The sequence below is a fragment of the Zonotrichia leucophrys genome, chromosome 4 (assembly GCF_028769735.1).
Source record: "Zonotrichia leucophrys gambelii isolate GWCS_2022_RI chromosome 4, RI_Zleu_2.0, whole genome shotgun sequence".
Lineage (NCBI taxonomy): Eukaryota > Metazoa > Chordata > Aves > Passeriformes > Passerellidae > Zonotrichia > Zonotrichia leucophrys.
Genome location: NC_088173.1, coordinates 66,931,748 through 66,951,308, shown reverse-complemented (window position 1 = coordinate 66,951,308; position 19,561 = coordinate 66,931,748). Strand labels below are relative to the sequence as shown.

The 19,561-nt window shown below is 41.4% G+C and overlaps 1 protein-coding gene across 4 annotated transcripts in view; it reads left to right on the top strand.

Moving 5' to 3' along the window:
• The window catches only part of EIF2AK3 (eukaryotic translation initiation factor 2 alpha kinase 3), a 43,822-nt gene extending 24,261 nt beyond the window's left edge, over positions 1 to 19,561 (top strand). For all 4 annotated transcript variants that reach the window (XM_064711992.1, XM_064711994.1, XM_064711993.1 and 1 more), the window contains exons 4-17: positions 1,061 to 1,191; positions 3,232 to 3,466; positions 3,716 to 3,878; positions 4,752 to 4,889; positions 5,430 to 5,552; positions 6,097 to 6,317; positions 6,685 to 6,797; positions 7,871 to 7,993; positions 9,193 to 9,342; positions 10,367 to 11,135; positions 14,991 to 15,158; positions 15,691 to 15,792; positions 18,060 to 18,122; positions 19,170 to 19,561. In XM_064711992.1, the coding sequence (XP_064568062.1) occupies positions 1,061 to 1,191; positions 3,232 to 3,466; positions 3,716 to 3,878; positions 4,752 to 4,889; positions 5,430 to 5,552; positions 6,097 to 6,317; positions 6,685 to 6,797; positions 7,871 to 7,993; positions 9,193 to 9,342; positions 10,367 to 11,135; positions 14,991 to 15,158; positions 15,691 to 15,792; positions 18,060 to 18,122; positions 19,170 to 19,346 (2,676 nt within the window). In that variant the 3' untranslated portion in view covers positions 19,347 to 19,561. The remainder of the gene's footprint in view (positions 1 to 1,060; positions 1,192 to 3,231; positions 3,467 to 3,715; positions 3,879 to 4,751; positions 4,890 to 5,429; positions 5,553 to 6,096; positions 6,318 to 6,684; positions 6,798 to 7,870; positions 7,994 to 9,192; positions 9,343 to 10,366; positions 11,136 to 14,990; positions 15,159 to 15,690; positions 15,793 to 18,059; positions 18,123 to 19,169) is intronic.

Genomic DNA, 19,561 nt, shown 5'->3' with positions numbered 1-19,561 from the left:
ATCAGAAGTTCTCCTTACCTTTTAAAATTATATTTAAAAGTTAAGTTACATGTCAGATGTCATTGAAGTACTTGTAAATACTTTGTGTAGTGAAGAACAGACATTTGGTAATTCAGAAACATTGCATTTTAAAGCAAGTTAAAAATAGATTCAGTTAAAAAAAAATTAAAGTTCCCAGTGTTTGTTTTCAACAAAATCAGGGTGGTTTTTTGGTTGTTTTTTTTCATTTTCACCATACATTTTAGTGTGGAAAACTTCTGTGGTGTGGTGTGAAATCATCACTATTGCTAAAGAGCACAGACCCCAAACCAGAGTTCATGAATTCCTTTTGGTTTCCTCACTGGTAGCAGAGGGCTCTGTGCACTAACAGGCTCTTCCTCCTCCTGCAGTGCTCAGAAGAGGAAATTTTCATTTCTGTTTTGATTCCTGGCTTGTGCTCACAGTAGCAAAGCTTCCTCTTAGAGGAAACAGTGCCTGACTCTTCCTTCCTAAGAGTTTGGGCAGTTTCATCTCTCTGGCATTGCCCATATAATGCAAGTTCTGTTTGAGACTGGCACTGTTGGAAACTGTGCTGTGAGAGTTTGTTGGGGTTTTCTTCGCCTTTTGATAACTGACAAGGCAAAGGGGGAGGATTTGTGGTATTTCATATAAATCAATAGTACTTCATTTGAAGCTGGTAGAGTTATGCTGAGATAAATATGACATGAAAGTAGAATTATGATGTGGGTCTTGCAGGAATGTTCTTTTGATGTCCACAGAAATAGTGGAGAAAGAGAGAGCTCAGAATTCTTTTTGTTAGAAGTACATGCAAAATATAGTCAAATGGTAGTCAAAATACCACAGACTGTAAACTTTCTAGAATCCTTTGAAAGTTTTTGTTCTGAAAAGCCGTTATCTCTTAAACCAGGCTTTTCAACATCCCTCCAGCCAAACATCTAAAGTCACGGAGTTCCAAATTGCCTGCCAGCCTAGAGCAGGCTGTAAGGATTGTTAGCTTTGAGTATTGCCGTTGATGGTGTTTGTTTTGAAGCCTCACATGTGAGCCTGCCGTGTCCCTCAGGTGAAGTACATCTGCTCGGCCGTGGGCTGCCGCCGCTGGGACGATGAGGAGAGCGAGCAGGAGGAGACGCTGCTGCTGCACCGCACCCAGAAAACCGTGCGGGCTGTGGGGCCACGCAGCGGCAACGAGAAGTGAGTCTGAGCTGCTCAGAGCGCTCCTGTAGAGCTGGGGAGGCACAAAAGATGGGAGTCAGGTCACACTGCTTCCCTCGTCCTTGCTCAGCTCTGTCGCAATAGGACACGAAATGAGCGACACGAAATGAGCGACACGAAATGAGCGACACAAAATGAGCGACACAAAATGAGCGACACTCGCGCTCTGAGATGTGTAAGGCAAAAAAAGAGCGCGTTTGTTTTTCAACTCCAATATTTACAGAATTCCAAAAGGGACCATGATTGGAGAATGAAATTGCCACCTCTCCAACCACACTGGTCAAGCCAACAGTCCATTAATTCTCTCTTCCTCCAGAAAGGACTGCAAAGCAATCATTATTTACATGAATTGCGTGTGAGAAACTCCATTACAAAAATATAAACATCAGAAGGATTAGAAAAACTTTAGAAGAACAGGGTGACACACCTCAGGAAAGTTTGTCACTGCTGTACTGCACAGGGCAAATGTCACTGTAATGTTTGTTCTAACTGCTGCTTTTGTACAAGAAGAGACAGTTTAAAAGTCTTATAATCTACTCCAAGATTCTTTACCTACTAATGGTAACTGTCACTGGGGAGGGAGGTTATACATGATGTCTTAAGTTTTCATTTTAAATTGGTTTTTTAAACCATTCTTAAATTTATGTCGTTCACTCCATAATGTAGGTGGTTTGTTCTTTCTAAGCTGTAGAAACTGATTCAATCTGTGATTTTTCTAACGCTGTCATATTGAAGTTTTAATACATCAAGATTACTGTAAAATTACAGACACGTATTTTCTGGAAAAAAAAACTCCAAACTCACTTCATAAAACAGACTTCAAAAGATGGGTTCTGTACATAGATACAAGTAACTGCCCAGCAACATAGTGGAGAATCAGTCATTGCCTGTTCCCCTGCTCCCTCTTCTGTTTGCAGCAGGATGTGACAAGTTGTGAATTTGTAGCCTATCAGAGAGAGCCTAATGAGAACTCAGTAACAGATCAGATGTCTGAGAGGATAAATCTTGGTTTCTGTGTTTCTTGGAGACAGATATTAGCCAGGAGAGGTATGTCAAAACCATAGTATTTAGTCTTGTGTCCCAGAATCCTCCTGTCTTTGTGGTGAGAACCAGAGGTGCTTTCCTGGTGACACAGAATGGGTAGGAAACATCTGGGGTTTTAATCCAGAGGAAAAAACGTTTTGTCTTTAATAAATTGAGTGTATAAAAGATGCCAAACTCTTACCATAAGGGTGTAAATTCTTTAAAGAGCCAGTTTGGGTTCCTGGTGGTTGCCAGACTGATACGAAGCTTTAGGCAACCAAATCTACTGTTCAAGAAATATTTACCCCTTCATACTGTCCAAACATGCCACCCTTTTCCTGTCTGCATCTTTGTAGGTTTATAAGAATTGGAGAGTTTTTTGCTGTGCAAGAAAACTGTGCTCCTTACACATTTCATTATACATTTGTCTTTTTTTTGGTGTTAACCTATGGGACATGAGCAGTCCTGGTTTCAAGGGATCTGTGTTAGGTTGTATGTGGGGTTAAACAAAAAAATCACAGTCCCTTTTCCAGTTTGAAAAATCTTATGTTTCCAGTTAAATCCACTTAATTAGTGAAGAGAAAAATGGTTTGTTGGAATGCTGCTTCCTAACAGCTTTGTACTTGCTGCTTTCATCAGCTACAGAATGTTTTCTTACTAGGCAGACTCAGCTCTAGTAGTTAATGATTTTTGTTTTCCCCTTCATACACTAAACCTTTAGTGCCATTGGCCCCTACTTTACCAGTTTTTTTCTCAATTCACCCATCATGTTGGAGAATATTTCTCAAAAAATTTGATTTCTCAAATATTTGATTTGTGTTCTGGATTAGCACTCCCCTCCTGGTACAGTTTTGCTCATTTGACACTCTGTGAGTTTACTGTGAAAATATGGGCCAAATTCAGGTAATGCAGTTTAGAAATCTTCTGCACAGAGGACTTGGGACTTCCTTGGAATATCAAAGCTGTTACTACAAAGGTTTTCTCTTTTTCTTTGAGGTGGAATTTCAGTGTTGGTCACTTTGAGCTGCGCTATGTCCCAGATATTGAAACTAGAGCAGGATACATTGAGAGCGATTTTAAATCAGCTATGAACAAAGAAGAAACAAAAATTATTTCAGAGGTGGATGAGCAGGAAGCTATGATGAAAGACACAGTGATAAAGGTCTCTGTGGCTGACTGGAAGGTGATGGCTTTTAACAGAAGAGGAGGACATCTGGAATGGGAATACCAGGTAGGGGGAAAGACAGAATATTAAATATCACAAAAGTAGATGTTTGAAGATGCCTTTCATCTTTGGTTTCAGGCACTGTCTTTGTAAAGGAGCACACATCTGCTTGTAATTTTTAACTGAAGTTCTGACTTTGAGCTGCTGCATCTGTTACAAAAATTTAAACAAGAAATTTAAGCACTTTGTTTTTTATTCTTATTTAATAGCTCATTAATACAACATTCATTTTCCAATTACCTCTCTCCTCTTCAGTTTTGCACTCCAATTGCTTCTGCATGGCTGCTTAAGGATGGCAAAGTAATTCCAATCAGTCTGTTTGATGACACGAGTTACACAGCAAACAACGAGGTACCAGAGGATGAAGAAGATCTTGTGGAAGCTGCCAGAGGGGCCACAGAATCCAGTGTCTATTTGGGTGAGGCACCAACTGCAGCATTTTCTGTAGTAAACATTACTCATTTCTCTGCTGAGGTTGTAGTAAAGCAAATCTTTTTGTACTGGTGGATTTCAAACCCATAAATCTTTTCCATCTTGATTCTGAAATGTGCATTGCTTTGTAGTTTCAGTACATTGGAGATGACTAAAAGTCTTGAAACTTTATAAGACAGGCTGGCAGCTAATAAAACAGCCTTACCTCCTATTGATTTGTACACTGATTGCAGTAACACACTGTGAAGAAACTTCAGATAAGATTTTACATGGCTTAGTTTTCATGCAGCTGTCAGGATCCATTGGGTGAGGTGTGGGACAGTTTGAAATAGAGTGGCTGGAGATCCTCCTCCTCAGCTGTCTGTCCCTGGGAGGTAAATGTGCTTTAGTTTCCTAAGACTTGGTTTGCCTTATGCCTTTTTCCCTAAGTCTTTTCATCTTGTAGCTTTGCAGTTAATGGTTAGAATAACAGATAAAGAATAACACTTGGAAGAAGTTACAGCCTTCCTGGTAGTGGCTGTTTTGTGCAGCATTAACAAGGGTAGGAAGTTTGAATGAGGTTTTACTTCTGCAAATCCCAAACTCCTTTATAGCTCTAAAAATGTCTGACATTTTCCTGTAGCACCAGCTTTCCAGCAGTAAAAGTGAAATGTTCTGAACTCTTGCTTTCCTAGAACAGAGGGAAGATATTACTTGAATTCATCCAGCTTAGCAATCAGAGTCAGTATCTCAGGTTCTCAGAATGAGAAGGGATATTTTCAGAAATGTTGTTAACCATGTGTTGTGACTAGACAGGGGTTTTATTCCAGGGGTGAAGAGAAACAAATCTAAAGACTAAAACTTCCTGTTTATTACTTAGGTATGTTCAGGGGCCAGTTGTACCTTCAATCATCAGTCAGAATTTATGAGAAATTCCCAACCAACCCAAAGGCTCTGGAATCCAGGAATGATAATGCAATTATTCCTCTTCCCAAAATCAAATGGAAACCTTTAATCCGTGAGTAACAATTCAGAGTTGAATTTATTACCTTAGCTCAGAAAAGACAGGGCATCTTTCTGCTTTCCTGTATGTTTCAAACTAGGCTGATGTTTCCAGCTGTAAACTACTTCAGGAACATCTCTGTGCTTTTTTAAGAGTTTATTTTTTCTAATCAAATATTTGATGTCAGTTTTCTTTTACTATGGATTTGACAGGGTCTTTGTTAGTAATTAAATGTTGGGTCTTCTTAATCAAATTTTTCAACAAAAAGAGGAAGAAGTTTTTTGCAGTGATGTGAATATGAGTGAATTGACTTATCAAGGGGGAGAATGATGAAGTAACAGTTACCTTAAAGTACCTTTCTTAATGTTTCCATCTATGAAATTTACTTCTCATTACCTGATTCCAGAGGCATTTTGTAATATTGTGCAATTTGAGTTCTCTTTAAATTAACGTGAGAACAGAATTTTACAAACAACTGACATTTTATATACTCTGCAGAATGAGCAGTCTGTTCTTGAAATGAAGCTCAGAGAATTTTGTCTTTTCTGTGCTTAGAGTCCCCTTCCAGGACCCCAGTGTTGGTGGGCTCTGATGAGTTTGATAAGTGTCTCAGCAATGACAAATATTCCCATGAGGAATACAGCAACGGAGCGCTGTCAGTTCTGCAGTACCCATATGGTAGGTGAAGTTCCAGACTTTGAAGTGTTTCAGATACCCAGCTTTTATTATCTGGGAATTTCAATGAATGACCATTAGTTAGACCTTAAATATGTGTATTTTTAAGATATTTAATGAATTAGGAAATTACTTTCCAAACTAGGATTTCCAGATTGCAGTGTAGGTGTAATTAGTGCCACATAAAGCGCAACAGAATACCAGGAATTGCCACTGGAGAGCTGTTGTGTGTGCTGTTGTTGCCACTGAGAGTTGTTTGGAGTGGAAAAATCTTGGGAATTACTTTTTCCAGGATTTACTGACAGTGCTGGAGACTCAGGATGGTTGTCATAAGTTTTCCATATGGAAGATATTCTGATTTAAAGCTAGGGAGACCTGGTTGCTGTCCACAACCTTTATTAACTGAATTTTCTTATGAGCTATTTAAATCATGGAAATAAAAACCACTCCATGCCATGTCTGTTGAGGAGACCTGTTAATGAGAGGGCAGGGTTGTTTTGTAGGTGCCTGCAGGTAACTCTGTGTTCTCTCTGTGTGTTTTATACAGATAATGGTTATTACTTACCCTACTACAAGAGGGAGAGGAACAAGCGCAGCAACCAGATCACGGTTCGGTTTTTTGACGACGCGAGTTACAAGAACATTCGCAAGAAGGATCCTGTTCTGCTGCTGCACTGGTGGAAGGAGATTGTTGGCACCATTTTGTTCTGTATCGTGGCCACCACCTTCATTGTGCGCAAACTCTTCCACCCCCACCCCTACAGCAGAGTAAGTTTGTGCAGAATCAGAGTCATTTGCAGAGTCAGAGTAATTTTTTTTCAGAATCCCAAATACAGAAGGAATTCTTTTAGCTGTTTCTTTCAGTTTGGGCTCTGCAATGAGTAGTATTAATAATTTAATAACTAATGAGATAACCAAATCAAAAGCCTAAATTTATTGTTTGATCTGTGTGTGAAGGCTGCCAGCTGCCACATACAATTTGCTTAACTGCTTCAGCAAGCAGATTAGACTGCTTCTGACGTATCTGGAAATATTTATTTAATGCCATATCTGGGGTGCAAACCAGGCTCAGGCACTCAAGGAGTTGATTTTGTTTGTTTGTTTGTTTTGTTCTTGTTTTGGAAATCCTTGTTAGCTGCGGAAGGAGTCTGAAACACAGTGTCAGACTGATTGTAAGTATGAGCCCACTTGTGGAGACATTAAAGACAACAGCTGGAGTGATGCCAAGAACTCTGGATATGTGTCAAGGTGAGGTCTGTTCAACACAACATAAACAGGGTGTTTAATCAGTGTGGCTACTAATGGTGTCTGGAGATAGAAAGAGTAGGTGTTCACCTGTTCTTACCTAGGAACTCCCAGTCCTCTGACTTCCCAGGATAACCAGCAACTGGCACAAAGGACTCTGTGACCCCATTACTCGTGGGAGATTGCAGTTAGGATTAGTCTCAGAAATTCCAGAGAGTCAACAGGTTCCATGTGATCAGAAGTATTGCTCTCATACTTCTTGCTGATAAGCAAAATGGGAGATTGATCCTTGTAGGCCTTAATCAGTGTTTACTCCATCTGTTCCTGTGTTTATGGTGTAAGGCAGAGAAAGGCAGTTGCAGATGGAAGCAGATGACATCTTATATACTCTGCAGAATAAACAGTCTAAACTTGAAATAAAACCTTTATTGGTTTTACAGAGGAGTTGGTTAAGACATAAGGCTTAATAGGGACATGCCATTGTGTCCAGAGCAAATGTGACCATTTCCTGTACATTTGTAACTCAGTGAAAGTCAGAACTGTAGTGTTTAAAATGAGGAAGAGTAAGAAGGGTAGTGATATATAAGAACAATGATATGTTTTGGATGGGATATTGTGCTGGTTTTGCATTAATTGATTTGTGGTGAGGAGGGAAAAACGTCAAGACTAGAAGGACAAGTTGCAGAAACAGTTACCTGGGGTAGGGTTAAAGGCAAATCATGATTTAGAAAATACTCATCTATAAAAACATGGGCTGTATACTCAGGATCCAGCAGGCATGCAACCTGCTATTCTGAAAAACCTTTCCAGTTTGTCTAGTGCATGCAGAATGGATCCTGCTGGCCTGTGATAGGCTCTGCATAAATACACATTTAGCAACTGTCCATTTCATAGATGGGGAATTGCTCACAGTGGGTGAGCAGGGAAAAGGAAGAAATTCTGCACATGTTTTGCCTGTACAAAACTACTTCAGTCGTGGTCATAAATGACTTTATTTTGCTATCTGTATTAATGCATTCTTCTCCTCTATCCTCCCTCCCTTCTTCTGTCCCTTCCTCACACCCCTCTCTTCCCAGATACCTGACAGATTTTGAACCAATCCAGTGTCTGGGTCGTGGAGGTTTTGGAGTGGTTTTTGAAGCCAGAAATAAAGTAGATGACTGCAACTATGCCATCAAGAGGATCCGATTGCCCAACAGGTAGTGAATGGATTTGTTGGGAATGATGAATGAGTGGTGGGATCCCATCCTACACAGAGCCATCTGCTCCTGAGCTCATTTCCCAGAGCTTTCATTAGGGTGAATGACACACTTTTAACGGGGGGCAGTCTCAGTGCTGGCACAGAGAGTTTGGCACGTGCAGTCCCAGCAGAGCTGACCTGCCTGGCTCAAACACTCCCACTGCAGATCCCTTTGTGGGGATGCTGCTCCACAGGGATCTCCTTGGTGAGTGGAGCCTTTGCTAACAGGACCAGTTATTGTAGTGCTGTTAATGTGCTTCTCTCCTTCCTCTCCTGACCTTTCTGCTCCACCTCCTCTTTCTTTTCTCTCTCCCTCACCTCCTTTTTTGACTCCATTTGCCCATTTGTTTCATTTTCTGGTCCCACAACCCCCTGCCTTTTCTCTCAGTCATAGGTGGTCAAGCCATGCTGCTGGATTACCCCACCCAGAGCTTGCAGCCCTTCTTTTAGTGGGAGATGGGAGACACTGCTGCTGAAAATCTCAAGTTAGAACAGCCAGAGGGAGGGGGTAAAGCTATGAAATCTAGAATTACTATTTTATTGAATGTGTTAAATAAGCATAACTATTTAAGATTAAAGGTTTTGTTCAGAAACTTAAGGTAGCCTAAATTCATCTTTTCCAAGCATATTCAAAGCTATTAAATAAAACCATCAGACTTTATTTGATCTTATGAAGAGAGATAAATTCCTTCAGTAAGACAGGAGGCTGCCTGCTTTCCTGTCCACAGAACAGAAATAGTCCTTATGCAGCCTCCTTACCTATTGCCAGTTAAAAAACAAATACTAAGGTATTGCTGTCTGTCTTATCTGTCAGTGTCTTCTACATCCCTGTAGAATATTGCCCTTTAAAATCTTTTTTCTATCCTTGAGAACAGTTAAGAGGAAGATGAATTTCTTCTTGTTTTTGCTGCCTGTAATTATGTGAAAAGGGAAGACAAAATATTGAGCCATTATGAGCACATTCTGCTCCTCCACACTTCTAAGCTAAAGGAGTTACTCTGGGGAATTGAAGACACATTTTAGTTTTGATGTGAAAAGCAATGCTATTGGCCTGGTGTACACTGGGGCAGCTTTGGTTGAATTCCTTTGCAGAAATGTTTGTGCTGTGCTGTTGCATTTGGTGCCCATGGCTCTTTTTCTCCTCACCCCACACCACAGGGAGCTGGCTCGGGAGAAGGTGATGAGGGAGGTCAAGGCTCTGGCTAAGCTCGAGCATCCAGGGATTGTTCGCTATTTCAATGCATGGCTGGAAGCTCCCCCTGAGAGATGGCAGGAAAAGATGGATGAGCAGTGGCTGAAAGATGAAAGGTAACTCATGGGGCTCTTTTTAACAATGAATTTGAGATTGTATGTCAGGAGAACTGGAAAACTGGTAGAGGATGCAGGAACATGGAGAGACTATCTAGAAGAGAGATGGTTGTTACTTAGCCTGCCAACTTTTCAAATGAGCAGATAAAAATATATCACTCTTCTGCATAAAGTTCTTGATTTATGGGTTCTCTCTTGTGTTAAAGTCCTTCTTTCAGCTTAGGAAACATTATGTGGTTCTTAGTTGAACTTGTGTAGCTGAACCTTGCAGTGATTGGAAGGTTGGAGCATTGCTGCTGTGATTCAGTTGCAAACTTTGGCATCTCTGCCCTCTTTGTTCCTTTCTGCTGTTTTCTTCCTCTTCATTGTCTTGAGTTAAATGGACCTGATACAGTACTCCAAGAATCCAATAAATTTATTTCGCTAGAAATACATGAGGGATAATCCGACTGAGGATTTGTGAAGCTTGGTATAGAAGTAGGTTAAAAATGGAAAATTAGATAAAGGAGAGAACGTGAAGAGAGAGGGAAAAGTGGGTGTGTGCTGGCATTTACAGAATGAGGCCTGATACAAGACTGCTGGGTGCTTTCATAATAACAACTTAGCATGCCTCACAATTTTTAGAATACAGCGACCTTTATACTTCAGGCATCAAATTAACATTTCACAGCTGTAATTCTTCCAAGGCACTTTAAATAGTCCTTGCAGTGCCTGTTCCAAAGGGCTGGATTTTTCAAACTGAAGATGAGCCTGATTGCACATTAGGAATGCAGGCAGTAGAGCTTGTTAAATATTCCTTTATCAACACTTTTGTCTCAATGAGAAAACCTTATCCTTGCTAAGACACAGATGCTAAATGCTGGTTATTGGTGATTCCCACATTGGGTAGTCACTCCTTGTTGCAGTGTGATGCAGGTGTCAGGGGTAGCAGTTGTTAAAATCTGGGCTTTCAGAAGTGCATTTCCAGTGAAATGATTGGAATCTACTACAATTTCTCTAGTATTGATCTCTGTTTGCCTTCCAGCACTGATTGGCCACTCAGTTCTCCCAGCCCAATGGATGTCCCATCATTTAAGATCACAACAGAGCCATTTTCAACAGAGGAACACATTGAAGTTACTGCAGCTTCCTCAGAGAGGGTGAGGTCTGTGGGCATACCCTGTGGTCAGTCAGATTCATCTGGAAGCCAGTTTTCCCCTCTGGAATTTTCTGACACAGACAACAAGGACTTGCAGCACTCAGAAGATCCCCTGTTAAACCTTCAGGACAGTGTCCTTACAGGCTGTGATGTAGAAGACAGCACTATCAACAGTAATGAGCTGGGACACTCCTTGGAAATTTGTCCTTCAGCTGTTCCTGTTGTGCATCTGAAGGAAGGGACCTCCTCCTCCATTGTGTTTGAGGATTCTGGCTGTGGAAATGCCTCCAGTAAGGAAGAGAAAGTTGATGTTTCACATAATGAGAGTCCTTCTGAGGATAAAGGGAAAAGTACAAAGGAATCTGATAACAAGAAATCTGCTTCAGGAAGTCCCCTCTCTGTTTCTCCTCCAAGGCCAACGAGTTTAAGCCTGGACCTTTCTAAAAACACTGCAGAAAAAGTGAAGCCCACCTCTCCAAAGGTGTATCTGTACATCCAGATGCAGCTGTGCAGGAAAGAGAACCTCAAAGACTGGATGAGCAGGAGATGCACCATAGAGGAGAGGGAAAGGACAGAGTGTCTGCAGATCTTTCTGCAGATTGCTGAAGCTGTTGACTTTCTGCACAGCAAAGGATTAATGCACAGGGATCTCAAGGTTTGTATCCATAGGTTGCTGTGTGTGGGAGGAATGTGGCACTGCAGGCAAAGCCTGCCAAAATAGCTGACTCCTCTCAGTGACCTCAGCATGGCTGTTAAAAAAGCTGAATTAATGTCTGTTCAATAATCTGGAGGTGCAGTGCTCCAGGAAATAAATATTCATCGCTTGTTACTGCAATTAAAGTCTTTCTTACAGCAAGACTTCTTGTACCTGGCACAGATCAGTGGCATTTGTCCTGTGGTATTTTGAATTCATGTTCTTTGTACAGGGTTGTTCAGTGCTGAGCTGTGTGACAAAGCTATTTTGGATCCTGTTCTACTATTTCAAGTGAAGCAGATAATTGGCAGTGTGGAGCTTGTAGTTGGACTTGATCTTAAAAGTCTTTTCCAACCTAAATAATTCTGTGATTCTAATTCTGGTATTTTCCTTCTTTCTATAGCAATACAGCCTAAAAGGAGCAGTGTAACTCTTGGTTAGAGAAAGTAAAAATTAAGCAGATTGAAATGTGAACTGTCCTGGAGCAGAATCATGAGCCAGTGCCAGCTATGACAGTGAAGCTTTCTGAAGGATTCAGTATTTTAATGTCTCACAGCATCCAGGCAGGGAGGGCTGGGAAAGGTGGTTTGCACCTCTGGTGTTCAGTGCAGCTGAAGCCAGGAGTAGCTTGTACCTTTTCTTTCATTTTGTTCATGATCCTCCCATGCTAGTGCCTGATTTTGCTCTGACTTAAAGCACTGGAAGTGTCAGTATGTGATACCAAATAAATAAATTTAATTGAAGAGCCCAGCCAAAGTTAGTTTTATTAGGCCTAGCTCTGAGAAATTGATCCCTTTTGCCAAATGTGGACAGTTCTGTTTCCCTTTGCTTGTTTGAGGAGGCATTAGTGTCCTACCTCAGTGCAGTGATTACTGAAATGATTGTGGCTTCTCAGATGGTAATGTGGCATCAGCAGAAGCAGAAGCTAAAAAATACCATGTGAGAAGTGGCAGGAAAAGGAGGTTCAGATTAAATAATCCTCAAAGGATATGTCAGAGTTAGAAAAACTTTAACAGCCCTTCCAAGTTTTTCTTTTCCCATCAGCATTAGGCAATTACCTTGAACCAGTTATCTGACAAATCTTTAGTGCTTGAGAAACTGACCATAAAAGTAATTAAATCCCTGTACTAATATGTTGCTAGACATGTTAATTAATAACCTTTCTTAACAATACTGTCAGGTGTAGCCCTCTGCAGTCTTCACTGAGCTCACTGTTCAGTAAACCTTACCTAGATCTTCTCCTAAAACTGTATTAGTCTTAATCAGGTGTGGAGTGTTTTGTTGGAACATCTTAAAAGTTCAGTGCTGGCAGCAGTTTGCACAAGAGATTTAATTTTGTTTACTTGGTATAACCAACTTGGAAACAATCTCTCTGAATGAACACCTTCCTCCTTCAGGAAACTTTCTGTGCTTGTATAGATGTTATTCTTGGATCCCAAAGTTTATTTGTCTGTTAGGTGTTAATTTGGTCAAAACAACTGCCAGTTTATTTAATTATTTTCTCTACTTTTCAGAAGCTCCTAAGAAGAGATCTCATCTAATTTTGTAATTTGTCCAGGGGGTTGGTGATGCAGCCCTGAGTTGGTGCCAGCACAATAACCTGCAAAGCTGCTTTGGCTTGGCTGCAGGCAGAGCTCAGTGATAGCAGAGGCCAGTTCTTGCTCCCATTGGCACCAACAAAAGCTGGTAGATCTGTGTGAAAATAAATTTCTGTAAAGGCAAATTAAAAGATCCAAGAAGCAATGTAAATATTTAAATTACCAGTGCACGTTAAAATGCATTAATTAGGCTCCTGCTAATCAGGGGTACTGCAATGACAAGATGACAGGAATTTATGTGGGCAAGTGAGGAGGTCAGAGTTCAAATTCTTTTGAAGAAAATGAAGTGCAGAAACAAAAGTCTGCCTGTCAAGTGAATTTACTGTTATTCCTGGGATAAGCTGTCGGTCATGCTTGGCAGCTCAAAAGAAATTATCAGTTTCACAGAACTGCAAGAACAGTCTTGGATACATTTTGCAGCATTAATTGAATTAAACAGAGTATTCCAGATGTATGAGAAGCTTATTCATGTGAAAAAATGAGAATTCTTATTCTGACTGAAGAATATGGAGAGAAATTTCTTTGTGCAGGTGGCAAGATAACCAAACTAGAGGGTGGTTGTATTTGATTGTACTCTGCTGATGATTTAAATCAAAACTGAGTGCTTCTTCCTTAGACTTTCTCTCCTCCCAAATGTGATCTTGATGGTTTCTTTTTGCTGGTATTTTGCAATAGCAGAGAGTCCATTCCCCTTATTTGTAGAAACTATGTGCAAGCCTGTTCAGAGACAGTGTCCAGCCAGAGGAGTATTAAAATAAACTTTGTTATGAGGAGTTTTTCTCCAGAAAGAAGACAAATCTTGCCTTGTATGTTTGTAGGAGGAGAATGGAGATCAAGGCAATGGGATACAAACTCCTAATGGAGATATTTGTTCCTTGAGCATTAAAATTCTTGTATCAAGACTTCTGACCATGTGGGTGTGCACTGAGGGTGGGTGCTCTGCAGATGCTTCAGCCTGGAGGCACTGTGGGTTTACAGGGCAGTGGCTTTTGTGCCCTGCATGCACTGTGACTGCAGAGGGCTGGACCTTCATTGCAGGGAGATACCGTGGGGGTAACACCTGCCTCAGAAGGCACAGGCAGATGTGGGCACTGTGGAATTGTTTCTCTAGGGCTTCCCTCAGAAAAGAATCCTTTTCTCTGCCTTGTTTCTTGTGCACACAGTGTGTTTGTCTTTAACTGAGGAAGTCAGGTGGACTTTGAAATATGGTCCTTTATCTTGTGGGAAAATATTGCCCTCTCTCTGTCTGCCTGCTCCTGCTGCAGGGCTGGTTCAGCAGAGCACAGACCTTGTTCTCCCAGCCTCGAGGGCCCAGGAGCTGAGAGGAGCTTGCCCAGCACCACCTGCTCTTCACAGCTTGGCCCTGTGCACCATCCTGCTGCTTCCTTCCCCTTGCAGGATCAGTCTGTTCTCATCCCCAAACTCTGTATTTGTAACCCAGCTGGAGTGGTTTTATTTCAAGGGAATAATCATTCTTTTGGTGGATGCTGTTCTATCAGCCAGGAAGGAAATTTCTTGAAAAACTGTCTTGGATGTGCACCACTGGCCAAGGGACAGCTCTGTTCCAGCCTCTTTTATCAGTAGGCTAAGCCAGGGATGGAGGTGTGGGCAAACAAGCTAAAGGAGAGTTAAGCCAGATCATCACTATTGCTGCCTCTATGAATTGCAAAGTTCTTAAGCTTCTATCAAAAATAAACTTTTAGTTCTGTTACACAAACAGCTGTTCCTGTGTTAAGCTGCACAGTTCCACTGAAAAGCAGACCTTGTTCCCACTGTATCTATCATTTAACACTGGGACAATGTGCTGTGGGCTGGTTAGTAATACAGCAAACTACTCTGGCACTTAGGGATTAAAATACAAAAACCCAGGAGAAGGAGCTGCAGCATGGGGTGTGAAAGTGTCAGTGTGGGCTGGGTCACTTCCCTGTGCTGTCCCCAGTGTTGGCTCTGTGTGTGCTCCTCAGCAGAGCTGTGTGCTGCTGGGAAACCTCTGCTGAGTGACAAGAAATGAGCAGTCTGAGCCTCAGGGAGAGACAGTGGTTAATGCAGGAGAAATTCCTTTGTCCTGAATAGTTGCAATTCTTAACTGCTGTTTTTCAGCTCTTTAATGATTGTTTTTAACCTTGACAGCTTTGAGTTAGAACCAAGTGCTATAACCACTGAAACACAGACATCTGTTTGTTACTTACTTTTTCTTTTCACCTCTTTGTTTTCTCAGCCTTCCAATATATTTTTCACAATGGATGACATAGTAAAGGTTGGGGATTTTGGACTGGTGACTGCTATGGACCAAGATGAGGAGGAGGAATCAGTTCTGACCCCAATGCCAGCTTATGCCAGGCACACAGGACAAGTAGGGACCAAACTCTACATGAGCCCAGAACAGGTTTGTGCTCTCTTCTCTCAAGCTGTGCTTGGCAGTGCCCAGAAGAGCCCTGAATTTTTGGGAGCTCTAAGATCAGGCATTCCTAGTAAACCATTGCAATCAAGTCACTTAAATCCTTTCTCATAAAAATAGAGTTTTGAGCTAAATTGAGTTCTAAAATGAATATTTAAAGGTATGTATTTGTTATAGCAAAACCAGTGGCTAATATTCAGACTGAATGCATTCATTTTTCTTGCTTTTAATGCAGTATAGGAAGGTAACTGTAAAAGATTCCACTTAATTGAGGAAGAACACACTCTTGTGCATGAGATTAAGAAAGGTGAAACATTTTGCTGTGCAGCACAGAGGAGCTGAGGATCAGAACCTTGCTCCCTGGTGCTCATGGCTGAAGTTCACCAACGTTCCTGTGCTGCAGCTTCCAGCTCTGCACAGGGCTGGTGACCTGCCCAGGGAACCTGCAGGGGTGGTGTTCACTTTGTGGGTAATTGCGTGCAGTGCCTTCACTGCCCTGACCCTGACTTTGCCTTCCCAGATCTGTGGCAACACCTATTCTCACAAGGTGGATATCTTCTCTCTGGGACTGATTCTCTTTGAGCTGCTCTACCCCTTCAGCACACAGATGGAGAGGGTCAAGGTATGTGTGGTGTTGGGTTATCTTCAGTTTGAGCATTTGTTTAAAACTGCTGTTTGCTTGGTGAAAGGCTGGCAAGAGGTTCCTGTCCTGTTTTCTTTGGAGAAAAGCCTTGCAGCCAGGAGCACAGCTTCTTTATCAGCCTTGTACAGACCCCCTGAATCACTGAAAATAAACTGCACTCTTCTAATGTGTGTGGTTGAATTGAGGCTTTAATTTCTTTACAAAGCTCCTCTGTTGTGAAGCCAAGAGAAACTGTTGAACTACAATATCCAAGAACTCAAGCAATAAATATAGCTTGGTTTTCACTCAAGAATTGGAGCCATGCTGTGCATTTTGATTATTTCTTCCTTCATTTGCATCTGCAGTGCTTTTTCCCCCAGAGCACTTGGTGAAAAGTGGCTGTTCCTTTTCCTCTGGTGAGTCTGAGCTGTGAGTCTCACTCAGCTTCAAGCACAGTCTTCCCATAACTGCTGCCATTCATTGCAGCAGATGTGAGTTTGGGATGTTTGATGTGAGTTTGGGATGTTTGATGTGAGTTTGGGATGTTTGATGTGAGTTTGGGATGTTTGATGTGAGTCTGGGATGTTTGATGGTGCATTACAGCTCTTGCTTGCTGGTTAAGTGTGAGATCCATCTTGCTCAGGAGCAAGTTCATGGAGAGCAGGGCCCACAGCCAGAAAGGTCTCTCCTCTGTGACCTGTGCAGGAAAGGAAGAGTCATTAAAACTTGTATTTATCATTTGAATGTGCTTGGGGGTGTTACATTCTCAGGTGGAGTGGGTTTAGCAGAGAGTGAGAAACAGCTTGAACAGCAGCCTGACCAAGTGCTTCATCTCTTGCATTCTCTTGATTAAGGTGCTCTGGCTTTTAATGGCACAAACAGTACAGTCTAGAGGAGGAATTGGTGTTTAATTTAAACCTCTGGCACTGAAATCAGTTTCAATTTCTCTAAATCAGTTTTACTGAAACAAAATACCTGGGGAAGAGCCATCCTGGATTCTCAGATCTCTTGCAGCAGTGATTACAGGCTTTGCCCTTCCAGGTTCTCTCCTAAGAACAGAAGCAAAGCACATAATCAGAATGAAGCCTAAATTCCATCTAATTCACATTTTTTACTTGAAGAGAGTGTTAAAATGAAACCTAAATTCCATCTAATTCACATTTTTTACTTGAAGAGGGTGTTAGAAGAGTGCCCTGCCTTTCCAGGATTTTCACTGTCATTTCACTCTTTTTTGCTAAAAAGGAAATTCCTGCCCTTTCATTGCTGGGTTCTGGAGTTTGGCTGCTTCAGGAGCTGTTTCTGAGTTGTTCCCCTGAGGTTTTCATTGGCCTCAGCCAAGCATTAGCACTGCTTGCTGAAGCAAAACACGCTCTGCCTGACCAAGTAACCCAGCAAATTCTAGGAATTTGTGACAACTGGCTGGAAAAATCCCCAGAGGTGGAGCGTGAGAGCAGCCTCTGTCTCAAGCTGTGAGCAGATAGTCAGTAGCAGTGCAATTTATTTCCAAGTGACATGCTGGAGAACAGATCACTAAATGCAGACTGAACTGACAGAAAAGGAGAAAAGTTTCTGAAGCATTTTAATGTCATCAAACTCAGTTCTCTTCTCTCTCATCACTATTAACTGGTCACTTGATATTTCCAGTGGAGTAATAGTGAAATGAATTATGATTTAACTTTAGAATTCTTGTATTTTGTGCTCAAATTTTTGTAAAAGGAGATCCTTCCAAGAAAATTGAAGTGCTAAATACTGAACATGGGAAAAACACTGTCACTAGATGGAGCCAGTGGCCTTTGTATGAAAGGAGCACAGAAATACCCAACACAACTGCTGATAAATCTTCTCATTCCTTCTTAGAAGTTAAACAAAGACAGGTGCTTATATTGGTAATGCAGAGACAATAATTTCATGTGTCTTAATACTGGTGTAGGCCATCCTGGAGTTATGGGTGGTGCACAGATTTGCTGATTTTGTTCAGCTAAAGTGAGAAAGTTCAGGTTCATGTATCTGACTGATTTAAAACTGCAGAAATCACAATTCTTGTAACACAACTCCTCCCAATGCAGGCTCAATACCTAGGGAAGCAGCAGCTCACCTGTTCTGCTAGGTTGTGACTTTTAACCACTAAAGCAACACTTTAAAACAAAGGGTTTTCTTTCCAGCAGGCTCATTTCTTAGTATAATTTGCATGTTTTTGAAGGGTAGGTTGATATTACTAAGGAATGATATTTTGGAAAAGTTACATGTCATTCTTCATATTTTTGCAGACTTTAAGTGATGTTCGAAATTTGAATTTTCCACCATTGTTCACTCAGAAATATGCACAAGAGGTAGGTACAGCTGATGTATTAATTATAGCCTTTTCATTAATAATTGCAGCTTTTTTCCTTTGCTTTCCAGTTGCTTTGTAGGTGAAAATGGAGAAACCAGGTAGCTTTCATGTTATTAAGGTGCATTTCCCTATCCCAGTACTTGTCTACATTTCATAGCTATAACCTTGCAATAATGGGCACAATGACACTCCTGTCCCAGGGTTCCTCCAGGAATACATTTTTACCTGGCTTCCCTTTGTCACTTACAGCCATTCATTTCACATACATCCTGTCATGGTTTCCTGCAACAAATCCATATTCCCAGAGAGAAAATGCAAAGCTTCAGGTAAAGGAGAGGCTCTAGGTAGCACCATGGCTGTGTGGGATCCCCTCCAGAACTGGACCTCCCAGGAGGGAAATCACCATGAGTGAATTGTGCTGTGTTCTCATTAGTCAGGTCTGTAAAGTGACTTGGTGGCAGATAAAGAGGAGGTGATGTCCAAAACCTCCCCAGTAAAAAGCTGAGGTGCTTTCAGGTGTTCAGGGTGGCTTCAGACCAATGGCTAAATGAGACCAGCCTTTCCTGCTTTACAGCTGAAAGCTGCCTGGGAGAGGGGCTGTGCTGTGCTCAGCTGGAGCAGGACACTAATTCTGAATAAATTTGAAACAAATATTCAGACTAGTTGTACATTTAAAGGAAAAACTCTGATTTGCCACGAGAGAAATTCAGTGTGGCTAAATATCTGATGGCTAAACATGAATCTAAAAATTACATATAAATTATGCATCATATATTTAACTTTGATTGCAAATAATGTGAAGTTTTTTATAACCCTATTAAACCTTGACTCCGATGACAGTAAAGACACTTTTAAGAGATGCACAGTGATACATTTTAAAATATTTATTGCACATCTAACTGCTGAGCCAAATAACACCCAAATCACTCAGAAAGCAGCTGGGGTTATTTTCCACTACTTCACACAGCCACAGCTGAAGCCAGGACATGAAATGAGGAGGAGTTTATGGATTGGTTCATGTAACATGTGTTGTCTTTTCTTCCAGTACACCATGGTGAAGGACATGCTCTCTCCAAGTCCCACTGAACGCCCAGAGGCTGCAGCAATCATAGAAAATCCTGTCTTTGAAGACTTGGAGCTGCCCCCCAAGCCCGTGCTCAGGCAGAGGTCACGGACAATGAGCCTATCAGGAAATAAACATTCCAGACAACCAAGCAAATAACTATCCTCAGGATCACTTCTTCCACTCGGCAGGTTTCACAGGGATTGTTCAGCAGAAGGATCCTATGATGCAGAATGTTTATCTTGGGAATAGTTTACTTCAGCTTTTTTTGCCATGTTTAATGTATAAGACATGTTGGACAGATTTCTGTTTACTTTGACAGCCAAGGAAGCCCAGTAACCAAACCTTTCACATTCCATTTTCCTTACCTTTGC